Source organism: Anopheles gambiae, chromosome 3, assembly GCF_943734735.2.
Source record: "Anopheles gambiae chromosome 3, idAnoGambNW_F1_1, whole genome shotgun sequence".
Taxonomy (NCBI): Eukaryota; Metazoa; Arthropoda; class Insecta; order Diptera; family Culicidae; genus Anopheles; species Anopheles gambiae.
In genome coordinates, this window is record NC_064602.1 from 39162631 (window position 1) to 39174718 (window position 12088).

At 46.1% G+C, this 12088-nt stretch overlaps 1 protein-coding gene across 1 annotated transcript in view; it reads left to right on the forward strand.

The window, feature by feature from the left end:
• The window catches only part of LOC1279098 (neural-cadherin), a gene marked incomplete at its 5' end in the record, with an annotated part of 30316 nt that overhangs the window by 15365 nt on the left and 2863 nt on the right, over positions 1-12088 (forward strand). Inside the window, 5 exons of the mRNA XM_061653439.1 lie at positions 4119-4256; positions 5069-8688; positions 8770-8940; positions 9033-9274; positions 9373-9582. Coding sequence (XP_061509423.1) covers positions 4119-4256; positions 5069-8688; positions 8770-8940; positions 9033-9274; positions 9373-9582 — 4381 coding nt within the window. The remainder of the gene's footprint in view (positions 1-4118; positions 4257-5068; positions 8689-8769; positions 8941-9032; positions 9275-9372; positions 9583-12088) is intronic.

Consider the following 12088-nt stretch of genomic DNA (forward strand, 5'->3'; position numbering starts at 1 on the left):
CCCAGTGCATCCCAGTTTAGCCTAGTTGCTTGCTTGGTATAGAATTAATTGAGAGTTTAAATTGAATGGAAACATTTATGTTTTTTTTTTTAATTTTCCTATCATTTTTGAACAACAACATTCATTTGGAAATAATTGTTTTTAATATTTGTTTTCTATTATGTCACCTCTTTTTGCAATACAAAAAATCATTACAAATATCGTACAGAATCAATACAACGAAAATAATAAAAAAAAATACCGCCCGTACCGATAAACGTCAAACAATCAAGCAACTTTCCCGCTTTTGCATACGAACCGAGCCGTCTTCAGTCTATTTCGCTTCCGTGCACGTAAGTAAAAGAACTTTGAGTGAGGCAAAAGCAAAATCTTATTTACCGAGCACCGTGCAGTGCCACACATGAGCCTCCGGGTTTCTCTCATTTCAACCGTTCTTGTCGCACGCTGGACAATATTTTCTGGCAGCATTTGCAATGTGACGGGAAAACGATAACGACCATAACAACGTCAACGTGCGCTCAACCAAAACCACGATGGCATCGATTCCCCCAATCTAATATAAGGTTTGTCCTGTTGTCCGTAACTACGTCCCCATTGCAACCACTAGTTGATGATGGTGAAAGTCAGTCATCGAAAGGCACGTACTGCCATCGGTTGCTTTACTACACATCAACGGGACCCCTTCGCTCTGGAGCACATACTAACGAGGTGAAAGATAAATCTTAACAAGCTTATGACGTGGTACAGATGTTATTACGAAAATTCTATCCTGAAAAATGCTTTGCTGTGTTAGGTCTCTATCTTTTTGCTCTATCCTCTTTATGCCTCCATTTTGCTCTCTGTCTTTCTAATTTCGCTATCGTACCTCACAAACGATCGTCTTTTGTGGGTAGAGGTCCTTTGATATTTTCATACCAGTACCATGCCACTGTCGCTAGACACCTTGGCCTGACGTTCCTACGCATACAAGACGCATCCTGTTCTAAGCGTCCTGTTCTGAGTACGTCGCCGAGTACCTTCTCCTATAGCATGCTCTAGCCTTGTGTTACATTTTGTCATGTTTCCAGGAACATCGACTGCCACTGGCGCCATCTGTGTTTCTGTGCTGAGATTGTGGCTGTATGTTGTTTAACTAACTTCCTGCACCCTATTTGCTTTTGTGTGTGTTGTGTATGTGTGGGTGATTCGGGGGAGGTCGGGGGGGGGGGGGGGGGATGGGATATTCTTACGCTACTCCATCGTGCTACTCTAGCCAAACCCTTCACATATTCTCGCGTGGCTGGTGATGATTGATGGTTCACAGCAGACACACATTTAAAGCGCCCCAACTGCTCGCACGAAGTTTGCTTCAATAAAAACCTCCCTCCAGACAAGCAGCAAAGCGAGTTGTTGGCGAAGCGATTTCGCAAAACCAGACCGCTATTTAATGCCTCTGGCGCTGTACACATCCAGTAGCCCAGCTACATCCGATCCCCACGTCGGGTGAAATGCTTTCCGCTTAATTATGTGCTATCACCGAAAACTAACGCATCGCCAACTGACTTCTGATTGCGAGTTGGCCTCATTTACCTTCGCGCAGGGGATACGTCACTCGGTGCGTCAATAAGCTTGTGTACGTTACTAACTTTGAGTAGAATGAGCGTGAAATCTGAGAAGAAAACTTTTTAATGAATATAAATACACACCCGTAACATATTCCTACCGGTTGGCGTCGGTATTTTGCACTCACCCTTCCCGAAAGCTCATTTAATGTGACCTCCACATTCGTATCCTTGACACAGATGCGTTCTCAGAACCGCCCTTTCGACGATCCGACTCGGAGTGATACACACAAACATACACAATGTTTGCACTAGAAATAGGATTGAATGAATATGAACATGATGTAGCTGTTAAAAAAATATGGCCTTTTCATATCATTCACCCGAAACTGCACCGACAACACAGGCAAAGCGTAAAGAGCTGTACAAACTTTTGGGAAAGAATATCCTGCGTGAAGGTCAAGAAAATTACCAATAGATTGAAGAGGGAAAATGTTGCTGCGAAGAGATAGAAGATAAAACTCTGTGCAGCTATCAATTAGAATAAAATTTCATAAAAATTTACATAACCACCGGCAAACTGGTTGAGTCGTGCTGGTTGCTTTTCTATTCCTTATTCCTCTACTCTATACACTTGCGGTTATGATACAGACCTACATCCCTTTACAGATGGAGACAAATTCTCTGTTATATTTACTCGATGCCATTTTCCCCCTCAATGCTCTGATCTTTTGTTTAGAACGAGGTGTATTGCAACAGACACACATGCAGCAAAAGCTGAGCTTTTTAAATGCGCAGCTCAACATAGAACTTTTCCTGTCTTGTGAGAATGGAGTGAAAATAATTGAACATACAGTCGTTGCCACCAAATTTTGGCTCTAAGGCATCAATTTTTGACAGTGCGCATGAATTTTTGCCTCTAAGGCATCAATTTTTGACAGTGCGCATCAATTTTTGACTCTAACGCACCTATTTTTGTCTGTAAGTCATCAATTTTTGACTCTTGTAGGAATAATGACAATTTTACAAGGTATTTAAGCAGATTTTTAACAATTGTTATTCCACAACTCATAAAAAAATTCAAAAACTGTGTAAATTGATTGTTTCTTGAGAAAAAATGATGAAATTTTAGAATTTCTAAAGCTTCTGTTTACAGCTAAAAATACGTGCTAATTTTTTTCACTCCATTAAAACTGCCAAAATTGGCAAAAAAATTGTTTTATTTTAAATTCTATCAATAAAATTATTCACTATTTAACTTAACTTCAATCATTTCAGAACACACAGTTTCAGAAATTACATAAAATTTTGTAAATAAAGCGATTGACTCACAGTCAAAAATTGATGCCTTCGAGGCAAAAATTGATGCGCACTGTCAAAAATTGATGCCTTCGAGACAAAAATCGTGAAACGCTGTCAAAAATTGGTGCCTTCGAGACAAAAATAAGTGAGTTAGAGTCAAAATTTAGCGGCAACGACTGTACAACAGAACGATAAGAACGCTTTCTGCCGTGTTTAAAGGAGGGGAATTCTTTCTGCTTTCTTTTCTATTGAACCACTTGTATTGCAGCAGTGCAGTGCCTACTGTGGTGCTGTATGTAAATCGGGAAACTGTTGTGCGATTGCTCCATTGGAAAGAAATGTGCAGTGCAAATGCCAATCACGTTTGACTCTTTGTTTTCTTACGGAAGAGGTATTAACGCTTAGAATAAAATGTAATACGTATGAGATATTTTCGGAAGAGATTAGCCTATGGGAAAGCACATGAAAACATCACCGCTTCAAGTCTATTCCATTAACAGTTACACACACCTAGCTCATATGAGGCCCAAGCGTACAATTGCTTGCCGTTCGGAAATCATCAATCAACATGGCATTATCTTCCTTTTTCTATGTTTTTCTTCCTCTTGTTTGTATTGAAGACAATGAAACAAACAGCAATCAATCACAATTTCCAGCGACCAAGTAAGCTATGTTGCAATCACAACTACTTAATCAGACTGGCTGAAGCAACTAGACTTGAACGTCACGTTGGACTGGTGTGTTAATGGCAAATATATTGAACGATTTTATCTCCAACTAAACGAATTACTACTTAGTATATAACATCATCGAGCAGTGCAATTTGCAGTAATAAATGAAAAACTAATTTTCCAACTGACAGACGATGGAATTGAATTAGCTGTCCGGGACCGTGCCAAGCGCAACCGACCTACCCAAACACACCAGGTGTACGTTGATGTTTTCTGCCCAATCTCACCGATCCGAACGAGAAAATGGTCATGCCAATCATCCGGTTACAAAGAATTCATATTTCCCGTTCACGATTGCTACGATGCTGACTGAGCTTGACAGGGCGCAGAGCAAACCTGAGAAAGGCTATCATACCCCTTGCGGCTTTGCAATTTCTGAATTTCATTGAGTCAATTTTCCTTTGTTGTGCGATTTCGGTAGTTCGTAGAAACAATCGTTCCCTTTTGTTTACTTTCCTGAATTTTCGTGTTTCGCCTTTATACGGTATTTTTACATCCACTTGCCACTTATTGCCTCTCATGTCTTTCCCCTCGCCCTGAACAGGTTACCGCCTCGGATGCCGACGTGGAGCGTCCAAACAACATCATCTACTTTCTGACTGGGGCTGGTATTGACATCGAAAATCCCTCCGATAGCTACTTTGACATCAACAAGGCCACTGGGGAAATATTTGTGCTTAAGGTAGGTCAAAATTATGCACTTGGAAGCATACGCAAGATTTAACCACCATTGTCCGCCAGTGACGACACACAAAACGAAAGCACTGCAGTTAACCGTGACGACGGTAATCAATGTAAAGGAATTTAAAAAAAAACCTGCAATATTAAACTGCAGACAACATGAAAATGAAATGGAGAACACCTTTTATGTTCGTATGGTTGATAAGATTCGACCAGAGCGGTGCATGGCAAAACCCTTTTACCATCCAAAGCCGAAGGGATGTGATGACCGTTTTGTTTCAGGATTTTTCGAGCGCTCAAAGTCTTTGCAAACATTTGAAAGCAAGTTAATTTCCGGTTCAGAAACTTACACGTCTGCAAGACTAAATGTGCCTCTGCTGTTCGATGAAGCCTTGGCCCGATGGAGAAACTTTTCGATGGTGAAACTGGATTCTGGTCTCCTCTACAGTTTTGAATAACTTCCCGCTTGTTCCATGTGCCGGGTCTCAAAATGATTCGTGTGGGACTAAAAGTACACTCCATCGAGCTCGGTTTACCGGATACTAGTTTAACCTCAAGAAAATACAGTATTTTAATTAAATCAAGCAATTTTGTAAACTTTCTCTTGACGGCAACGAACAAAACCGACGCAATTGACCAGCAATGTCCCGAATCTAGTTAGCCTTCATTAAGTCAAACAAAATTTCATTTCGAAATTATTTAATTGAAAAATGCATCAAAAGCGTTAAGATCTATGCTGGTGAAAACTAAAAACTTTTTTCTTCCTCTCTTGCCTATTGTTCTCCTTTCCCACCATTTCCTCCAAATGTTCAGCCCCTCAACCGAGATCCACCACACGGACGAGCGTCTTGGAAGTTTACCGTCTTTGCGCAGGACGAAGGAGGCGAGGGTTTGGTGGGCTTTACGGAGGTGCAGATCAACCTGAAAGACGTCAACGACAATGCGCCCCAGTTCCTGAACGGTACTGCGTACGGCAACGTGACCGAAAATGGCACCATCGGCAAGCACGTGATGACAATAAAGGCCAAAGACTATGACGATATCAACGAAGGCACTAACGCGAAGATCATTTACTCGATTGAGAAGAACGCTATCCAAGAGGATACTGGTTTGCCGATCTTCGACATCAACCCGGACACAGGACTCATCACGACGGCGGTATGCTGTCTCGATCGAGAGAAGACGCCCGACTATTCGCTGCAGATAGTGGCCACCGATGGCGGAGGTTTGAAGGGTACGGGAACAGCTTCCATCAAGGTGAAGGATCTGAATGATATGCCACCTCGGTTCACCAAGGACGAGTGGTTCGTCGAGGTGGAGGAAACCGACGGTAGTGTGCTGCCCGAGGCACCGATACTGACCGTGACGGTGAATGACGATGATGAAATAAACAATTTCCAGTACAAAATCATTGAAAGCAGCGGGTACGGGGCGGATAAGTTTGCGATGGTAAAGAACGCGGACGGTACGGGGAGTTTGAAGGTGGTCCAGCCGCTAGACTACGAGGATCCGTTGCAGATAAATGGCTTTCGCTTTCGGATACAGGTGATCGATAACGATGATATTGACGAGAGCGACAAATACCACGTTGACCATTCGTGGGTGATTGTGAAATTGAAGGATATTAACGATAATACGCCTCGCTTCAAGAAGCCGCACATCGAGGCGGCTGTGTATGAGAACGCGGACGTGGGGAAAAAATTGGGCACCTTCAAGGCGGTCGACATTGACAAGGGCGGTAAGAGCAAAATTACCTACAGCATTAACCGTGCTACAGACCGGAAGCGCCAGTTTGCCATCGACCAGGAAGGTACGGTGACGATCCACCGTGAACTGGATCGGGAAGCGATGGCGAAACACTCACTTGAAATTTTAGCCACCGATGACGGTGTTCCGCCGCGCACGGCTTTCGCCATCTTGACTGTGCTGGTGAAGGACATCAACGATAATGCGCCGGTATTCGCGGAAGATTACCGGCCCATTCTGCTCGAAAACTCACCGCCTTCGAAGATTATCGAAATCTCCGCCGTCGATAAGGATGACCGACTAGAGGGCAACGGGGCACCGTTCCAGTTCCGCATGGACCCGGACGCAGACGATGTGATTCGAACGTCCTTCAAGGTGGAGCAGAGTAACAAGGGTGACGGTATGGCGATCATTTCATCGCTCGGCTCGTTCGATCGCGAGTACCGCAAGCAGTACACCATTCCGATCGTTATCAAGGACTCGGGCACTCCACCGCAAACCGGCACCAGCACGCTGACGATCACGATCGGTGATCTGAACGATAACATCATGCAGCCCGGCTCCAAGGAGGTGATCGTGTACAACTACCAAGGCCAGGCGCCGGACACACCGATCGGGCGTGTGTTCGTTAACGATCTCGATGATTGGGACACCTCGGACAAGCTGTTCTATTGGGATGAGGCCGAGAATCCACGCTTCAAGCTAGACGACACATCCGGCATGGTGACGATGCGGCGCGGTGCTCGCGAGGGACGCTACAAGCTGCGCTTCAAGATCTACGACCGCAAGCACGCGCAGGAATCGTATGCCAACATGTCAGTGGTGGTGAAGCACATCTCCTACGAGGCGATCGTCAACTCCGGCTCGATCCGGCTGACCGGCATTACGGATGAGGACTTTATACGCATCTGGAACTATCGCACCCAGAACATCTTCCGCAGCAAGCTAGAGCGGTTCCGGGACAAGCTGGCGGAGCTGCTGAACGTGCACGTAAAGAATGTGGACGTTTTCAGTGTGCAGTTGAAGGATCGGTCGGTGCCGCTGATCGATGTGCGGTTCGCTGTACATGGCGCGTACTTCTACAAGGCGGTGCAGCTGAACGGCTTGATACTGCTGCACAAGGAGGAAATCGAGCAGGAGGTGGGCATCAACATCACGATGGTAAACGTGGATGAGTGTCTGCTGGAGAATGCGGACTGTGCCGGGTCGTGCACCAGCATTATCGAGGTCCAATCGAACCCCTGCCTAGTTAATGCGAACAAAACCGCCCTGGTTGGGGTTCAGATCAACTCCACGGCGGAGTGTGTATGCAGCTCGCGAGAGTACAAGCAGCAACAGACCTGCAAATCCCATCCCTGTCTGAACGGTGGTCGCTGCACCGATTCCAAGTCGGGTATCAAGTGCTCGTGTCTACCAGGCTACACAGGACCCCGCTGTCAGCAGGTCGTACGTAGCTTCCGTGGCAGTGGCTGGGCCTGGTACCCACCGCTCGACATGTGCGACAAGTCGCATATTAGCGTCGAGATCATCACAACGAAGCCGGATGGTTTAATTTTCTACAACGGACCTATCACACCACCGAAGGAGGACGACACGTCCAAGCAGCTGTCTGACTTTATTGCACTCGAGCTGGAGCAGGGTTATCCTCGATTCCTCATTGATTACGGCTCGGGTACGCTAGAGTTACGCATCGCGACTAAACATCCGCTCAACGATGGCGAATGGCACCGGATCGATCTGTTCTGGGACACTGATCAGGTGAAGATAGTGGTCGATTTCTGCAAGACGGCAGAAATCACCGAACCCGACGACGGCAACCTGGTCGAGATAATCGACCACACCTGCCAGGCCCTGGGCAAGGTGCCGCAGTTCAATGAATATCTGAATCTCAACACGCCGCTCCAGATTGGCGGTGTGTTTAGGGACAAGTTTGACTACACGTACAGCCGCTGGCAGTACATGCCGGTCGGGGTCGGTTTCGAAGGGTGCATACGCGAGTTTAAGCATAACGGAATCCTGTACGATCTGTCCCACCCGGGACTGTCTAAAGGCAGTGCGCCCGGTTGTTTGTACACGCAAGAGGTGTGTGATCTGAATCCACAGGTCGCCCGGTGTCTCGAGCACGGCAAGAGTGTCGGTAGCTATGTCGAGGCAAAGTGTGAATGCAATCCCGGTTGGACGGGCACGTACTGCAGCTTGCCGACCACGCCAACTACGTTCAAGACGCACAGTTACGTGAAGTACGCGCTCAGCTTCGAGCCGAATAAGTTCACGACGCAGATTCAGCTGCGGTTCCGCACGCGCGAAACGTACGGTGAGCTGTTCCGCATCAGCGATCAGCATATGCGCGAGTACGGCATCATTGAGCTGAAGGACGCCAAGGTGTACTTCCGGTACAGCTTAAACACGGACCAGGTGGAGGAGCAGGAGGTAGCGTTGACGGCGGTCGAGGTGGACGACGGACAGTGGCACGTGGTGAAGGTGCAAAGGTACGGCTCAGCGGCCATCCTGGAACTGGACGGGGGTGAGGGTGCCAACTTCAACCAGAGCTTCTCGTTCGACGGACATCAGTGGCTGTCAGTGGACAAGCAGGAGGGTGTGTATGCGGGTGGCAAGCCAGAGTTCACTGGCGTGAAGACGTACGATGTCAAATCGGACTATCAGAAGAGTTGCATCGACGATATAAGGTAAGTCTAGCGGGTATGGCGGCAAAGCGTTTCTGGATGTTGTTTTATAATGTTCTCTTCCTGTTCATGCGCTGTCTATAGATTTGACGGTAAAAGCTTGCCACTTCCGCCAGCCACCAACGGTACGCAGTGGGGTCAGGCCACGATGGCCAAGGACATCGACCGCTACTGTTCGTCCAACAATCCTTGCCAGAACGCGTACTGTCCAGATCCGTTCGAGTGTGTCGACCTATGGAACAAGTACGAGTGCGCGTAAGTACCTCGATGTCCACTGTGAGAGATCATGTGTCTTTTTGGTCACGCAGTTAACAGTTTGTGTTTGGATTGAATCTTATTCGGTACAGCTGTGGCGATGGTATGATTATCTCACCGGAAGGCAAGACCTGTATCGACCGGAACGAGTGCCTGGACTATCCGTGTCTGAATGGGGGCACTTGCATCAACCAGGAGCCGCGCCTAAAGTACAAGTGCATCTGTCCGGACTCGTACTGGGGCGAGAGTTGTGAGTTTTTGAAGGAACGACAAGCGCTTAAGTTCAGCACCAGTGCCTTGGCCGCCGTTATAGCCTGCCTATTACTGATCATTAGTAAGTGGAAGCGTGTCTCGATGTGCTTTAAACATTATTTTGCAGATCATTTTTAAAGACAAGTTTTGTTTTTGTGTCTTCCTTTCCACACGCAACAGTTTTGTTGTTTGTTTATTTTTCCTGCTCCCGGCGTCGTTCGGCTAACTTCAACAAGAAGCCGGCCACCAAGGACGACATCCGCGAAAACATCATCAACTACTGCGACGAAGGTGGTGGCGAGAACGACATGACAGCGTTTGACATGAAGACACTCAAGATCCCGATTGGACCGCTGCCAGAGCTCGTTCAACATAAGGCACCGCCAGTACGTAAGTAGCGTGTTTCGTTTTCATTGACGTTTGACGTTTCAGCGTTTTCAGCGAGTTGACGTTTGACGTTTAACGTAAAAGTCGCATTCGCATTTCGCTCAGTATATTTTCTTGAAAATCGCGCTGTTTATCACATTATTTTCCGGTTTCTGTATAATCACAGTATTTTAGAACACCGTTCCATTATCGTTCAATAGTGCGTTTATCTCTGCTGACCAAAAAATTCGCGTAAATTTCGTGTTTCGGATCGCATCTGAGTTCGCGCGTCCTAACCGCCATCGCTCTTGTTGCTGCAACGAAAACCTGCACCGCTCCCGTATAATGGCCCGTATTTGCAACGCCTGCACTATGGAAATTGTGGAGGCATCTATCAGCTGCTGCCTGTGCGACTCTCCATTTCACCAGCGCTGCACTTCGGTTCCTGCTGATCTGTTCCTGCGCATTGCGGAATATAAACAATTACACTGGTGCTGTATTGGCTGCAACAACGTATTTATGAATCCGCGCACCAAGTTCGTAAAAGACGCAGCCATGCAATCTGGCTTCCAGGCGGCAATTACAACAGTAGCCGAAAGCATCAAGACCGTTATGGAGCCATTGACTAATGATATCAAAACTGGGTTTGCACGGATGAGCCAACTTGATCTAAAAACTCCACGTAGCAGTCACCCTCCCGCAAAAATTCGTCGCATAAATCGGTCAAAACGTTTGTTCTCGGAAGTCGCTACTGACAACCGTACGTTGTTTACATTTGGCGCCAGACCCATCAACACCCAAATCAATAACAACCAGAACCAACATAATAAGCCGATCGATGATATGTATCGCAAAAATCGAGCACCCATGATCACAGGCACAAACAAAGATACAACTACATTTCCGATCAAAATAGTCCCCGCTCAGTCTACGGTGCAAAAGTGCGCATTGTATATTTCCCGGCTCGCTCCAGATACATCCAGTGACCAAATAGTGCAAATGGTCAAACATGCTTTGTCCATTGAGGATGTCACTGCATATTGCCTTATACGACAAGGCACAAACACAGCAACACTCTCATTTCTATCATTTAAGGTGTTAGTGCCTCTTACTCAACGTGAAAGGGCTCTTTCCCCCGATACTTGGCCGCTTGGTCTATCGGTGCGTGAATTTGTCGACTACCGAGCTCAACAACCAGGTGCAAATTTTCGTCTACCGCCAATGAGACTTTCAACACCCACAACCCAATCTACAGCGCAGGATATTCGATCACCACAGCTGTTGGATCACACAATACTTTCAGCACACACTCCACGCACTTCACCCACACCGCAAACCCACTAATTATCAACACCGATAAACAATTCACACACATCACGCACACTCGCACGCTCGCTAATCAGCTGTACACCGCATATGAGCCAAATAACGCCGAAACAACTTTTGTTGATAATTTACGCACTCACCTGATGATTGTTCCTCCAACAACAAACAACTTTACCACCACTGAAGTAGTCTGTAGTAACAGCATCTCGTGCAGGCTACTTAACGATCGTGAACCCAACACTACGCAACATCAGCAGCACTATTGCTACAGTACAGAACCTACACTTACACAAACGCACGATGGTCATGTCATTCCTGCAGGGGTTGCCTCCTTAAATAATACTGACGTTTTGTTATTTTTATATTAAAATGTAAGAGAACTAAAAACAAAATGTCATGAGGTATTCGATTATGTTTCTACTACTCATTACGACGTCATTATCCTGACTGAAACATGGTTGGACTCTTCTATTGACTCGTCACAGTTGTTTCCGGACCATTATATCGTCTTCAGAAAGGACCGTAATGACAGAAATAGTAGGAAAACCAAAGGTGGTGGGGTTCTCATAGCTGTCGCCTCACATTTGAGAGTACTCTAATGTTCTACATCAGACACTGTCGAGCAACTTTGGTTAAAGATTTACAGCATTAAGAAAACGTATGTTATCGGCGCAATGTATGTTCCTCCTGACATGGCAAATAACACGTCGGTTATTCACACAATCTGTTCAACTATTGACGACGTAGCGTGTAAAGCTAATGAAATCTGTTTCTTATTCGGGGACTTCAATTTGTCAAACCTGAATTGGATACCCGATGAAACAAATCCACTTATGCTCCAAGTTGACTACGAATGCTCGAGGATCACGGACAACTATCGCCTTCTTCTTGATTGTATGAATAGCAACGGACTATACCAGATTAAGAAAATTAATAATGCGTCGAATAACTACCTCGATTTGATCTTTGTATGCGACGATATCCTGCAACAATGCTCTCCACCGACAATAACACCCTTCCCTATAGTTGCTATTGATTGCTATCATCCGCCCATAGAGCTGTGCCTGCCGAACGGCTTAGCCAAAGCAGAACATCACACAACATCACATCATGAATCAGGCATGCTCGACTACAGTCTCACTAACTTTTTGATTCTAAATGATCTACTGCAATCTTCTGACTGGTCATTTCTTGATGGAAACCC